Here is a 16,625-nt window from a genome sequence, read left to right on the forward strand (position 1 = left end):
CTAACAATGGAGAAACAAAAAATAAAAAATAAAGAATCCGTCAGAACGTTCAAGACCATATCGCATTCGTTTCTCTTCTGGGTTTTGGAGATCTACAAAATTGTTCCTGCTGTCGTGAGCTTCACCAGCATGCGAAGGGACAGTGGAGCCGACCCTGCAGCTTAGTCTGTATTTATTTCACCTCGCATCCAATTCGCTCTCAAAATGACGATTTAAAATTGATTTCAATTCGAGTTTAATTCGCTCTGAAAATGATGATTGAAAATTTCACTACAGTATAAAGGATGGAAAGAATGAGCGAAAAACAGAAGGAACTCGCACGAAGGAGAACAGATATTTTCTTTAGTGAGCGTGAAATGAGAGCAGCAAAATATTGAGTTAGTGTTAGAAAAGCGCTACATGTAATGCAGTAAGTCCATTGTTGAGAACGATTTATCAATGAGACAAAATTTATAAGGCCCTCGTCTATACACCTGTCATGATTTCAAGCTGCAAAGATAAGTAACATATCGACATGGATTTAGACCTGAACCAGTACCGCACTGACCTTCTGTTGAAAGAAAGCTGCGTGGAACACTAATAACACTGAGAACACTGAGAGAATCATAGTGTCCTTCCCGTATACTAGAGTGGACAATAGATCACCGAGGCTATCAGTAATCCTAGGTAATATGCACTCTAAAACTAACAGTGAGATGACTATTAGAAAAAAACAAGTCCATCGTTTCGTTACTTCAAGATTCCTTCAGAAGCGGCTATTCCAACGTTAAAGACCGACAAAAGAGTTCTTCGTGTAGCTACATTGGTTACGCGTTCGCTTACTACGTGATCGATCGTGAGTTCAAAACTCAGGGTCCTCAATTTGACTTTAATTTTCTGTTGTTATATAATAACTACGTCCACGCAACAATCATCAACGATGGAAATCGATTCACAGTCAGAATCCTGGACTCTCTCCAACCATACAAGTCCAGCTTGCTACAAAAAACATCAAACTGTTGTGCTATTAATAACACAACAATGATCATACGAACTGTCTTCGCTGTCCTGTCTAACTTAACTGGACAATGGAACAGAAGGAATACTCTTACGCCTAAATGGGTACAGTTTAATTTACCATTTAAAAATACGATAAACATGTAATATACACACGATTAAATTCGGCTCTGTCACAGCTAAAATGTCAATGAGCCTAAATAAATCAACAAATGGGATAACAAAAGACCGACTAACCGATAGAACTTGAAAATCTCTCCACAACAATTGCAGAAAATTATGAAAAGTTTCTGCTCATGCTTCCGCGTGATAACCAAACCTTGAGCATCGTTTCAAGGCTGAAACTGGTTGGTCCAATACTTTTTGCCATCATTAAAGTTAAAGTCATTTCGTAGCAAAACAATGCTCGATCTCACGTTGCATAGGTACTCAAGACATATAAGACAAGATATAAGAACGCCATATCCTCGTTGATTGTCGCCTTCTCTAAACGTTAGAATCTCCCGATCTCCGAAAAAATAGCATCTCTGATATCGAGATATGTTATGTAAAGAATCCACAGCTTTCAAGAAAAAATATAGAAACATATAGCGCCCTCTAGCTATGAAAACAGCAAAAAACAACAACAATCAATAATTACGAAAACAAAATCCACTGTTTTGGCAGGTTCAATATTTTTTAACAAAAGGCTAGCTTCAATGGCTTCAACTTGATATGTCGATCATCTAAATCGGTTCAGTGATTCAAAAGTTATGAATTGTTGAAAAAAGTCATTTTTGGGAAAAAGTGGAAAATTTTTTTGTTTCGAACCACCCTAAAATGGAAATGGTCACCCTAACGAAAAAACAAAAAAATACGGGTCTAATATTTTGCAATAAAGAACAAAACTATAATTTTCCATGGAAATCTAAGAATCACTATATCGGTTTCACATGGAATGGCTGTTATAGTAAAAATACTTATAACCATGGCTCGACAAAGTCATATTCAACTGAAGATAGTCAGGGGACTATGAAGAAATTCGTCTTCGTATTCAATTGGGAATGTGTTTTGGCTTCTTCCAGCAGTTTCCCCGTCAACATGACTCAACAGTCATTCGGGCGTTTAGTTACTATCGCACTCTACAACTTGACTATCTCATTTCATTCTTCCCCGTCAAATGGACTTTATTGCACATTGAAGTGACTCCTCTCAAAATGAATGTTTGAGTTCAACGTGGTTTGACACAAACTACAGGTGACTTAGATTTTTTTTGTATCGTACACGAAAATGACTCACACATATAATAATGGTGCAGTGTTGTGTTCAGAAATACTGACAAATTTGTGAATTTTGTTGGTATAAACCCATTTTTCTGTATGTTTTTTTTTGACGTAGAACTACGTCTTTCAGGAAGGGTGCCAAATCAGAAAACAGGTCACGTTTTTGTGAAATAAAGTTAACGTTAATCAATATTTTCACAGCGAACAAATTGTGATACTTTGCACAACAATGGAATCGGAAATTCTCTAAGATTCGTTTAATATACTAAACAGTACAATCCACTAATGCCTATACAGTTTAATTTAATGAAACTGGAATCATTCTCATTTCCCCATACATTTGTTCTGCCGATTTGTGTGCATTCCCGAACAGAGCTGTCAATAACGAGCAACTGATACATTCGTTTCTGCCCGTTTTCAACATATTTGGTTTAAATAAGCCATCCACGATTGGAAGCCACACTATTCTTTATGTGGACGCCGACTTGACAACATCGTTGCTGGACGAGCTGGACGACGAGGGCGATCCCTCGTCGTGCCTTTCTCAAGGCAATGAGGGTGGAGGTGTAGTGCAGGAGTAGAGTAAAGTTTTCCAATGGCCTCTCTCAAGGCTAGAGACGAATGAACACTCCAGAGTTTAAAGTCTCTTTAATTCAACATCCTTCCTTCCTTCCTGAAGCCACACCACTTCTCGTTTGGTGGTCATCGAAGCAACATGGTTGCCGCAGAGCGTCGAGCGGGGGAGGTTTGTTTTAAAGTCGGGTGATGGAGGAGTATGGAATAGTTTCTTTCCACGAGGGCCCTTCTCAGGGCTAGAAGCGGAAACCAAAAATAGAATAGAATGCTGATGTGAGATGTGAGTGAGCTAGCATAACACAACCAGCGAATATCATTCATGCCCATGACAATTGTCATGCGAAAATGCGAAAACAGATTAGAAACATACGGTATGAGACATGATGTCGACGCCAACCTCTCTCAGTTTTTATTCTGTTTTCGCATTTTCGCATGACAAATGGTTTGCTTGTTCATGCCTAATACTGATTTCACACACATACACACACAGCTCGATACAAGGAGAAGAAGCCCTCTGTATCAAAGTGTGCTACGACAAAGAAGAGCAGCATACGAGAATTTTTTGTGCTAGTGCGGATATGGAAGAGTATCCAGAATTTTGGAATATAGATATACACTGCATTTCTCTAGAATTTTTCGAGTCTCCTGAAGTAATACAAAATTATATTACAAAATATTGTAGAATATTATATTATATTAATATTATATATTGCAAAAAAAATTATGCATTCTAAAATAATATCCGAAGTAATAAACAAGTGAATTGAATAATATAATTCCGTTGTTCTACGTCGAAAACTGCGGTCGTGTCCTAGATACAACCCATTACAATTTTTTTCACAAAATTGAACTCGAAGACAACGTGAACATAAATTTGTTTAAAATTCCTTCCAAACTGCAGGTTATTTTGCACGCTATCTGTCTTAGATCGTTGGTTTGAGTTCCCGGTGGGTAAACAATGGAGCCGTTCATTGATGGTGCAACTACTTTTTTGCATCAGAAATCAAGTTTTCGTTTCACTTTATATGGACGCTGAAAAAAAGATTGTGTACGCGGTTAACGAAGTTCGTGTCAGGGGGAGTAGTAGTGTGGATTGAAGTCAGGTTGCGGTAGCAGATTCGTAGACCCGACTTAGACACCAATATCGTTCGTTTATGATATGGACAAGAGAAGAGAACTCTAGGTTGGAGTATTTATTTTTGCCACCGAAACAATTGTCCACAGACGCAACGTCCTTTGACTTCAAATTATCCCAAGGAACCCAAGTTCGTTGCCTTCGAATCATTCCTAACGCATGCAATCGCTTGGAATGGCTTGCCCTGCTTGACTCCCAATGCTGAAGTAAGCTTCTTTTCTTGCGTTTGGCATAACGTTTGCATTTAAAAAATGGACTTTTTTCGAATGGGGATAAAAAAACTAAGACAGATAATTGAGGTTGATAAATTTCCTGTGGAAGGGGCATGTTTTTGAGTTCTTTCTTCGTTTTATTTATCAATTCCTTCTCAGTTTTCGCGACAAAATTATCGATGGCACGCTGGTGGGGGATGTTGGGCGGTTTCGCCGACTACCACATCGATATTCAGCCGTTCCATCTCAACTAACGATCGCTTCAAGTAGTGGGTCGACGCCCAGATCCGGCCAGAACACCGCGTATTCGCCCTTATGTTATTTCTTGATGAACTTGATGAACATGAACTTCCGGCAGGCACTTCGTACTACAAATTTCTCCGTTCACGTCCAGTCCGGAGCTGAAGAAAAGCGGCTTTGACATCCCCTTCTCGCTGATTGTCAACCACAGCAGCACCTTCTTGGGGAACTTGGTGTGTTAAATAAACTTCACTTTGGAGCTCACTTCCTTCGTGGGGGTAGTAAAATACGAAGTAGTCTTCCAGTTGTTGCCATCCAGGGTGAGATAGGTCTCGTCGTCGCCGGGAAAATCGACATGACCATTTCATTCAGCCGTTGTCGCTGCGTCATTGCCTGCAACTCCGAGATCAGTGGATGTATGCCCATGTTTGCCAGGTACTTTTTCACTGTTTGGCCGGTTGCACCGACCTCCCGACCAGTCGCACGCAGCGATGTAGGCACTTTTTCCTCAATCTTCCTCTTCAGCATCCTTTGGAGCTTCTTGTCGCTCAGGGTCGTTGGTCGATCGGAACCGGGCTTTCTTTTGATGCTCTGATTGTTGTCCATTAGTGCCAAGATGTTGTAGATGCCGCACACTTCTGAACGGAGTAGCTTCACCGTTTTCGCCATCACGGTTAGAGTTCGACTGATGGAGCTGTCAATTTTTTCTGCTGATTCATGGGTTACTATGATTGATGCTGCATGGGTAGTTTCGTCAGTGCGTGTGAAGGTAAACCCATGAAAAATCGGCACTTTTTGTCCATTTTTTTAATGCAAACGTCAATACCGAATACCTTCTGTATTTTTGTCGTTAAAATATGAACATTTATAAGCAAACAGTTGAGCGATATACCAAAGAAAGGGATTTTTAAAAGTTGGAATTACTGTGTACCGGAGTGATTTTGTCAGACATTCTAATTTTTGTTCGTTCTGGTTCGGGTGAAATTCACAACCTATTTTGGCTCAATGAGATGATTTGATTAGTGTGAAGAATTAAGGCCTCGAAAAAGTTGTCGCATTTTCCGAAGAAAAATAATCAGTTTACCTCACTGTACTTTATCAAAATATTTAATGTTTCCGAAATTTGCACGGATCTAGTTTTGTTTTTTTTTATTTTAGTTTGAATCAGTGTGTGCATTTCGAACGACACCCCAGTTTTTGCATTGAAGGTATCAAATCGTCCACCACGATTAACGTTCTGCTTTGTTGTCTTCACTTTCCAGGAAGGATCACAAGATGGCCCTGATACAGCTCAGCTCGATCGAGGAGGCTGTGTGCGCTCTGATCAAGATGCACAACTACCAGCTATCGGAGTCGAATCATCTGCGTGTCAGCTTTTCCAAATCCAACATCTAAGAGCGATCAACCGTTCAGTTTACCTTAACCGACACACACACAGCCACTCAACAAGAGCGCGCACGCGCTCGTTTGGAGCCCATCGAAGCCTGCTCTCAGCATCATCTTATCCCCGCGGATAAAAATAAACAAATTGACTTGAAGATTTTCGTGCTTGAAACCCATCAACCTCTTCGCCCCCACCCCCCAAATGTGCAACTATTCAAACCACAAATCGCAGAACAAAAGAGACTGAACGACGATAGCTGCAATAGGTGTGCGAGCGAGCGCGATTGTGTGTAGAATTGTAATCGTTCTTCTGAGGACTCGATAAGGTACCAGCTCCTCCACATTTCCGATGTAATAATTATCTTCCGCCAAACCACGTCAACTGCTGCGTCGCTGCGCCATTGCTTTGAGAATGAGAAAACCAAAACCACACGAAGTGTTTGAAAATGGGACTCGGTCAAAAAGCGAAACAAATCAAATCTGGTAGTGAAATTCACAACATGCCCACATAGCATAGACCCAGAGATCAAACGGATATAGAGCGAAACCAATCCAACACATGTGTAAATTGAAGTTGTAATCTTTTTAACTAGAGGAAAATTAGGAGAAAAAAGCACGCGTTAAAAATGGGAACAAACTATACCTAATTATATCAAACAAAGAAATACAAAACTTACACACACATACACAAAAGGGCAGGAGGCAGGAGGCGCATTCGACGGACCACCGGACGATTCCGGACGATGGAATTATGAATCTTCTAATATCAGCAGAGAAAACAAAAAAAAACTAGTAGAACACACGAGATTATCAAAATAGAGAAGAGCTACTAGAGAGTAAGGCAACGGAACAAAAACAAATGGCAAGACAACAAAAAACCACACACACACAGATACTATTTAAGCTGTAGAAGATCGTATTTAAATGTACTAAACAGAAGATGAAAAAAAAACAAACACATTCTTATTGCATAGAAATCTATACACACACACAAATGCTAGAAGCAATCGTGTGTACATTATCAACAACAACAACAACAAAGCGCAGTTGAATTGAAGCGAAGATCTGAATTAAAAGAATTTTTACATTCTCGCGAAAGCGATGATTTTGGGTTTTTTTTCATCTATTGAAGTTTCTCTTCCCCCGCAATCGATATAGAGAGAAAGAAAGAGAGAGGGACACGATCTGTGAGTGAGCGTGTGTGTGTGCGTGTGCGCGAGGTGTGTGTGTGTGTGTGTGCATGAGTGGATGCGTGAAGGAAGAATCAGAGTTCGAGAGAACAACTCGAAGGAAAACAATTACTGTATTATTAATTACTAGTTAGAGTTAGGTTAAACACTATTTTTAGGGCACCTATATTTACCACCTAATGAGGAGGAAAGCAGAAGGCAGAAGAAACAAACGGAAGGAACAAAAAAAAAACAAACAAACACACACAGAGAGAAAACGAATAATTTCCAGTATTGTTTAATGTTATAATTATTCTTATTATTGTTGGTATAGAGAGGGGGGCGAATGGTTACGCAATGTGTATGTGGTACATAAAGATATAGGTTTATGTGGGAAAGCAGCTGGACCATGTCAGCGCCTGCTTCGCTCTGATGACACAAAGCAGGCGCAGGGGTCAATTATAGGATTTAATTCTTTTTTTTTGTCGTATACCCAATGTTAAACGTTTAAGTTGTAGTTATTTACAAATGGTTATGTAAGATTTAAGAGGGGAGTTATTTTTCTTAGTTGCAATAGCTTTCGCCGGAAAGCGAAGGTAGTGTCTCTTCGGGCCCGGGCATATATCGGTGCTGTGTATTCGTGTGTCGAATACTAATGTGTGAGTGAACGCGCAATTGTTGAACGCCGTGATTAGCTTTGTGATCGTTTACCAAAAAAAAACCACTCAAACGGCGCATTGAATATAGATAGGGTAAGAGGAAGAGAAACAAAACAAACACAAACACAAACACCCACCCATCCCATGTTGTGGTGGGTGTATCTTTTTCGGAAATTGAAACTTTTTTCTATCACTTCCTATCGTATTAACCCTATGTTCGCTAAAATGTTTGATTTATCACCGGTTTTGGGTTCGAAGCGAAAAGTATCTATACACACACACACGCACTACATATTCGCTACAAAATGCTGTAGCACAAGTGAGAATAAGTGTCAAATCAAACAGGTTAAATAAGGCAAGACAACATAAACAAAAAAAAACTTCAATCCAATCATATTTGAAGAAGAAACAATGCTGAAAACAATCATTCGCGTGGAAAAATGCGACTACAATTCATCATCAATGTGTAAACACGTGTAAATGCCACGCATCCGAACAAAAAAAACACTCATACCTAGGAAAAGGAAGAGAGTAAAAAACACATAGAGAGAGAGGCGAGAAATTTACTCACACTAGGAAGAAAATATGACAAACAAAAAAAGTAGGCGTTGCATTTTTGAGCTTATCGATGAGTAAAACCGGAAGTGAAACACTCTTATTGAAGTAATTATATAGAGAGAGAAAAAATTGGAGAATTATAGAAAAATAACTATAAAAAGTGGTGATTAAATCATTAAACAGTTTTTTATGATTATTATGATAAAAAAGGTATATTAAAACTATATATTTAGAGTATTAATCTACATTCAAAGAAGCAGGAGAGGAAGGGAATAGCTGGGCAGCTGGACCCAGGAGCAAATCATAAAAAAATGGGTAAACAAATTAGGAAAAATTTAAAAAAAAATATTTACACAAAGACATAGGCAGCATGGATGACAGGCGGCAGAGAAAGAGAGAGAAAGGAAGGAGAGAAGATAAGAATTTAAGGGAGAAAAAACAAGTGAAGCACGAAGCAGGGTGACAAGCGATCGAGGCGCTTACCCTAAACCGACGATAGAAAGAGAGAGAGAGACACACACACACATACGGAAGCCCTCGAAGAGAGTGCCCCTGAGTGTGCGCGGGAACTTTGCTTTTCGCCGCGGCCAACGGGGGGCCGGGATAATTCGAATAAATATATGCGAAATCTCGACAATCAGATGATGTTATATTTTAGCGATACATCTTTAATCTTCAAACTCTATTATTATATACTTGTAAACAATGAAAAAAAAAACAAACAGCTAAATTCTTATTATACACAGTGAAAAATTAAAGACCCCACACAGAAAAGAAACACAAACATACAAACAAACGTCGCGTTTGGAAGTCAAATACTGAGCGCGATGCTCTTTTAGAATCTGATCGAATCTGATACAGACACAAACAGACACACACACAAACACCCATGCAAGCAAGTAAATGGATATCACTAACTATATCTTAGCTCTTAAAAATAATAAAAAAAAAACAAACTTACTCATAAATATTCCCTAGACGGAGAAAAACGTATCTATACATTTATTTTTTAAACAATTATTTTCATAAGATAAATTTTCCTACTGCTATCACACCTACCCACTATCGAAACTACTTCTAATAACACTTATTTAAGACAAGATGAGACACACGAGAAAACTACTCCCCCTTAGTTGTTAGAACAAAGGCAGACGCGAAGCTGCAAATGAAAATGAAAAAAAAAGGAGATTTCAAATCGTAGCGAAACAAACAACTAATAAAACAAAACACAAGAAACTCGTTATTGCTGCTAGCCAAAAGTCGTTTTAGTTTCGTTAAAAATCGATGAACTAAGGAAGCAAGAAGTGGTGGATATGATTAAAGATAGGTTGAAATATGGACCCAACAATATACACACACTCTCACCGAAAAGGAAAAAAAGTAGACCAAGAATACATAAACACACACTCAGACACACACACATACAACATAAAGCAGTAAACCAGGAAATCTCTTCCGCTCGATGAAGCGCACTCTGCGGTATATATTTGTTTGTTTGTTTGTTTGTTCGCTCTCTCGTGCAAACAAAACCCATTCTATTTATTAGTTTTTTTTATCGTATTATTATCCTCCTATTATTACATTTAAGCTACCAATCTGAAATATCTCTATACTCTATCTTCTATATTCTATAAGCAAGTGAAACAAACAAAACAAAAAAAAAGTTAGAATCTATCTATTGTAAAACAAACAAAAAAAACACGTGAAAAGTAATTAAATATCATACAAAAAAAAATATCAATGTATTTGAAGTTTAATCAAATAAGAGAAAGCTGTTCGTACTACGTTTAAAACAAATAATTCTACGCTAGCAAAGAAAACTAAAAGAACAAAAAAAAAACACTGATGAGAGGCAGCGGGAGGACAAAACAACCACAATGCGATACAATCAAATCTAATCTACTTTGCATTTAACGCAACTCAACAGACTCACGACGACCAAGACGACTAAAATCTATTCTCAATCTACTGCGACACACAAACACATAAATATTTCAGGGGGTAACTTCTGTCGTAAGGTTATTCAAAAAAAAATCGGTGTATATTATTATGATTGCAATATCTGTGCACTACTGAGTATCGTTTACTTCGTAAGTAGCCCTTAGTTTCTACCTGTTTTTTGTCTCATATTAAGCTAGATGATCTAATTTCGCGCCTCACACACACACGCACCTCGTGAACATGGTTTAAAGTGCTTCCGCGGGGTGTTGTGGTGGGGATGTCACACAGTATTGATTCACTTTCTACACATGCACTCAATACTGATTATCGCTGTGCGACATCTGTGCAAGGCAATTAGTTTTTTTTTTATCCAGAGGAAGAAGGACATTGACAGTGGGGAAAATCAAACAAAAAAGTGACAAACAAACAAGAAACAAGAAAAAAACCAAGTCAGGTGTTGTAGTGAAAATGATAATCAAATGAAAAAACTATAAACGGTGGTTGAGAACAAAAACACGCAGAAAAAAGGAAGTGAAATATGTGTCAAATATATATCTTAAATCGATGCGACAGACAGTGGAATTAGGGTCATAATAGATATTATCTATAGAAAGAGACACACACACAATCATAAACACATATACATTTGAACACGCACGCAAGACGAACACACACATACACACACATACAAACGTAGAGTGACAATTTTCCCCTTGCGCGCGTCTGCAACTTCTTACTTTCAACCCAGCAAACATTAAATCGTAAAATTTGCCGTATCCTAAGTCCTATATAGAGTGGTGTCAAATCACAGTCGTAATAATGTCGATCAATATGTGTGTATTGCGTATATCTGCAATCGCATAAAATAACACGATTTAATTTTGCACGACAGATTAAGTCGTAATTCGGTATGACGGGCATCGGTTTTCTGACCCACCCCAACAAACAATCATTTTTAAAATGATCGGTCTTGTCGAATCGATTTTCCAAACGGCGTAGTGATCGATCGATCTTTGAAAAATTAAAAACTTTTTTTCGGTTTATCTGCTTATTCTATATGAATTTCGTCTTTTCTTTAAACAGGGAATACAAATCTCATATTTCTTTTCAAACATCAAACGCATTTTGTTTTGCTCCTCAGCATGAAGACCACAGCTATTATAGCTATTACTTGTTGGGACATGCAGCACTGCGAAAAATTGTGTTACATGCTGCGGAAAATCATTCATCAGTAAATCGTATTAGGTCGTGATGAAGGGAATATAACATCATATTATGAATTTAACACTTCTTGTTCTTCTCGTTTAGTTAGGCATACCATCTGGTTGGAGTTGAAAATCAAGACACCTGATATAGTTACGATTATGACCAAACCATTGTGATTCTTTGAGAATAAATAAATAAAAACACGTGAAATTTATTTATTTAACATATTTCTTGACGTTCCTGAAATGCACGAGCGGCACCAGCTTATATACAGATTTGTAATTTCATTGGCCTGTTTCCAAAGCAATTTTTAAACTATTTTTCGAGTTAATAATTAATAAGCATATAACTCTTAGACACTTTATCTTTTGAATAAAATGATTATAATATACTTGGTTTAGCTGGAAAAGAATAATTAACGCTCAAGGAGAAGTCTATTTATCCTCGAAAATACCCAGAACAAATAATACCCCCTTCCCACCATCATCAAACAATTTGGTTTCTTTGATATAGTGGAATATTCTGTACACCATATCCAACATTTCATTTTCTCCGTTATCAAATGTATAGCCAATGTTACCATTTGTAAACAATCTGTATCGAATTGTCATCCACACTTCGTTTTTCGCTAAACGCTTCGTTCGGTCCGGCTACAGAAAAGAAATGGAATTGGGGGTGAAAATCATAATGCATAGTCGTTTAAGCGTGACCTTCTTTTCCTTACATCGTATGACAACTAAATGGATTTCCGAGCGGGCACCAGCTTATATATGGATTTGCATGGTTTCAATAGCATGTTTTCAAAGCAATTTTCAAGCCATTGAAACAATTTTTCGAGCCAAAAATTACCAATCATATAACTCTAGGATAGTTTTCCTTTCGAATGAAGTGATTATCACATACTATTCCGTACAGCCGGCAAAGAGGTATTAATGGTCAAAACCTTGCACTTCAATCGTCACGCTTTCGTTTTTGGAACATTGAATCTACACCCCGATACAGAAGTGAAAGACGTAGTCCTACGTCAAAAATTAACCTGGAATATCGAGACAAAACACAAAAATATCTCCGTTGCCAGCGAAACAAAATCTCCAAATGAAAATGGTTTTAAGATCTTGTGGATCATCCAACTGCTACTCTTTATATGCTCACAAAACTTTTGTCTTAAAAAAAAGGGTTTACTCAAAAACATAATACACTGAGAATAATTCTGATTCTATACCAAAAAAGAATTTCTAACGAAAATCAGGACGGCCGAAATAGATCTCAAAATCAGGACAGATGGTAACCCTATCTTTAATGACACTGACGTTTTCTACAGGAACTCCGCCGTTTCAACGTTGTAGAGATTTCTATTTCTATGACCAGAATGGGAAACGAATCTGAACCTCTGGCTTGTTTGTTTAGCTTTACAAGGCTGCCAAATTGGCTTACAAATGGTATCAAACTATGTCAAACTACATTCAGAAATACTTGAGGGTACAAATTGTTGTCAGATAATTCAATTGAGAGCGTTCCCAGGAATTTGCTACTGTTTCCAATGAACGAAACTAAGTATTTTGTTTGCTTGATTGAGATGACTTTCTTTTCCTTAGAACGCAGTGGAAAAAAATAAATGACAGCTAGGTACAATGTTAGAGAAAGTTGCCGAATGTGCTGGTTATACGATTTAATGTTTGCTAGGAACACTCTCTCTGATTTGGAATTGCTCGAAACAGCGGCAGTGAAATCACCCGCAAGCATTGCCCAATAGGGTGAGCAATTCCGGCTCTCACAAATACAGCAATCACTTGTTTGGATGATGATGATGTTGGATTAAAGAGGCTTTAAACTTTTCAGTTCATTCGCCTCTAACTTGTTTGGAATTGCTACAAATCATACAGGATGTACAATCATCGAATTGTTCACCGCGCTCCCTCTCACACATACTTTCAAGGTGATGATGTTATAAAATTGTTCACCCCCTCCAATTCTTCTGAACCCCAGGACGAGTCTACAAACAATTCTTCTTACAATGGCACAGTCTTCAACTATCTCCACCTAGGAAATGAAACTAGAGATCAACTTTTTCCACAAAATAAAAAAAGATGGCTCCGCGTGAGCAGCGACATTTATCTCCAAGCTAGCCAAAAACAATTACACAATTTAGCAAGGTCTCTTCGAGTAAAACGTGTAACCAAAAGTCAATTCAGAAGAAGAAAAGAAAATGAGATAAAGTTCCAAGTCGACAAAATTATGCGTATTAAGGGATAAATTATTCGCGCGAACGACACAGAAGCAGAGGCATCGCGTGTGACTCGCAGCATAATTGTTATTTGTGATTATTATTACTATTGTTGTTAAAAATAGAGAGTGCATGAAAAAAAAACAAACAAAAAATGGGACAACAGAGGAAGAGTAGGCCAAGTCGAAAAGACAAAGGGAGAAGCATCAAACATTTTCGCCTTCCACACACAAACACTATTCGGAAGGGATATTTTAGGTTAGAGAGTTAAATTTTTAAGTAAACCAAGTGCAATATTTCAAAAACTTGCTGCTCTTCATTCTACTCACACTTTTGAGAACAACTACTCTCTCATCTCTTCTTTTCGACCTCAGCCGAAAGCGCCTCTGTCAACGATTATTTTCGATCTATTTCATCGAATGAGCTCACCCTTCTCGACAAAAAAGATTTTTTCAAGTCATCCAAGTATGTGTGAAACAGCTCACTCGAACAGAAAACAAGGCCTACTGAGTGAAATGTAAAATCCCAAGATGGGAAAATATTCAAAATCTCCGCCGAAAATATTTAGAACATTATTTAGATGAGAAAAAAACGGGACGAAACAAACACTCGCGCCACAAGTTTCACACTAACACGCATAAAAGCAGACATCCACAGACACACACACATAGAGACCCCACAGATAATATTACATAAATTTGTATATTGAGAATAACTTTAAACAAGAAATAGATAAATGTTTACATTTAACAGAAACACACACTCACTCACTCAACTCACAGCGTTCAAGAAGCATACATATGATTGTGAATTTTTTATTGCAAACTTTTACAATAAGCAACCAAAATAAGAGAGAGGAGAAGCAGAACGTACGATATAAATAATATAACTGGTTATACGTGAGATACGTGGGGTAGGCGAAACAAATTAGCGTTAAATTGTGGGGACACTTGGACCTATTCAAACAAAACAAAGCAAACATTTGAAAAACAAACTTATTGACAGCAGAAAATGGCGATTGTTCATATATACCTAGCGAGCAACATGAAAAAAACAAAAACAAAGAGAGAGAGTGAATGCCGCCGAAACTGAAAGACACTTCTCATCAGCCGAAAAACGGGACAAAACAATCAAATTATGGAACCATCATTTTTCATCTACTCTTTCTTCCTTCTGTGCTAAATAAAATGGGAACCAACAGCCAGAGCCTACTATTTGATAATCGCTGACAGCACACACACTCATTCACACATTCAATTTTCACTTTTTCTTCTCTCTAAAAATTCAAACACAGCAAAAAATCTGAATAAAAAAACAACATATCAACGGATGAAAACCAATTCCATCTAACGCTTCTTCTACTACTCGATATCTTTCTCTTTTCCCTGTTACTTTTTTTTCCAGCACACAAAATCTGAACAAACAAAAAAGGATTACTACCTGAGCAAAAAAAAACAAAGAAGAAAAATGAGTCAACCTTGAGAGCTTTAAAGGCAACCAAAAGAATTAAAAAAAAAATCGGAAAGGGAAAAGTGTGCACGAACAAATAAAATAACTCAAACAAAAAGACACTAAGAATGCGCGCGCACGGTAAGGTATCGATAGTAGAAAAGGGGCTAGAGATTATTATTATTAGTACTGTTTTGATTGAGAAAACAAAAACCCCGCACACATGCAAACAAACACTCCGCGTTAGTTTAGTCGAAAAAAAACAGAGAAACAAGAGTAAACATCCCCCATGTAGAGTGTGGAAGCTGTGCTAGATAAATTAATTACGGTTTACGATTAGACGCAAATGAGAATGTGCAAACAACCTGAATTTGAATCCCAATTCCCCGACACCGACACAAACATACCTACACCCACAGAGAACAACAACAACAAAAGCCGTTAGCAAATTGAGTGTGAACAAAAACAACTTAGCGAAAGATGTGTAACTCTAGATGAAAACGAAAAAAAAAGAATGTAAAAAAAAACTAGTAGCTGAGATTAAAGAAAAACAAACAAAAAAAAACTAGCGGAAATTAACCCCACACACACATGTGTGATGCGCTAATCAAAGCGCTGGTAAGGAAGAAAGATAGAGGAAAAGCGCAAAATTCCTGCGTCGTGCTGCGGTTTACGAGGGTACTAAATATAGCGAATTATCACACAAAAACACACCCCAAAAAAGGAGGAGACACAAGTGAATCGAATCAAACAAAACAAAGAAATCAAAGAAATTGAAAAAAAACACACAAGGTAAAGGACATGTTGCAGAACCAGGAGAAAAAATACATATTTTTACCTTATTTTTATTGATTGATAGGAGCGGGGGGAGTATTGAAAAAAAAAACAAAACGGGAAAGAGAGAATGACAAACCATCAGCAGCAAAAAAAGAAGCAAAAGAAACGCGCGAAGAAAGTGAAAGTAAACCTTGGGAAATCAGGAACAATTAATCACAAACACACACCCACACAGAAAAAAAAGAACTAAATCAGGCCTCAGACACTTCGACATTAGACATCAGACACAACTACCGTAACAAATTGTTGTAGGAAAAAAACACACACATACATACAGACAAACACATACACACACACGCGAATATGTATAAAGGTGGAGCAGTGGAATCAAGCGGAAATGCAAGATGTTTAAAAAAAAAACACAGGAAACTGGAAACTGGAAGTAAAAGTTAAAAACACAATGGAATGTATGAAGAATATATATTATATATTAATGATTAAAAGTAAAAAAGTATGGCTACGATTTTGTCGTTTTATAATAAAAAAAAACATTTAAATAAAATTTAAAAAAACAAGTACATTATACACATAAAAATGAATAAAAATTGTAAAAAAATGACCACGCGCAATGCTGTGTGCGGCTGTTCTCAATCAGCTAAGACGTATTCGAAAATTTTGAGACCCTACTTTTGTTGTTGGCGGTCCTCGGTGTCGGCAAATCACCCCGGAGCTGGGCGGATCGTCAATATCCGTGATTACATGGTTGATGACCTTCTGAGAAGCTTAGAGGCAAAAAGCTTTCGAAGTCGTGGTAATAAAAGTTCGACGACGTGATATC

The 16,625-nt window shown here is 37.6% G+C and overlaps 1 protein-coding gene across 13 annotated transcripts in view; it reads left to right on the plus strand.

Annotated features, from left to right (window-relative positions):
• The window catches only part of LOC129775128 (polypyrimidine tract-binding protein 2), a 658,886-nt gene extending 642,480 nt beyond the window's left edge, over positions 1 to 16,406 (plus strand). For all 13 annotated transcript variants that reach the window (XM_055779479.1, XM_055779504.1, XM_055779496.1 and 10 more), the window contains one exon: positions 5,684 to 16,406. In XM_055779479.1, coding sequence (XP_055635454.1) covers positions 5,684 to 5,816 — 133 coding nt within the window. In that variant the 3' untranslated portion in view covers positions 5,817 to 16,406. The remainder of the gene's footprint in view (positions 1 to 5,683) is intronic.
• Positions 16,407 to 16,625: the final 219 nt, after the last annotated feature.

Source organism: Toxorhynchites rutilus, chromosome 1, assembly GCF_029784135.1.
Source record: "Toxorhynchites rutilus septentrionalis strain SRP chromosome 1, ASM2978413v1, whole genome shotgun sequence".
Taxonomy (NCBI): Eukaryota; Metazoa; Arthropoda; class Insecta; order Diptera; family Culicidae; genus Toxorhynchites; species Toxorhynchites rutilus.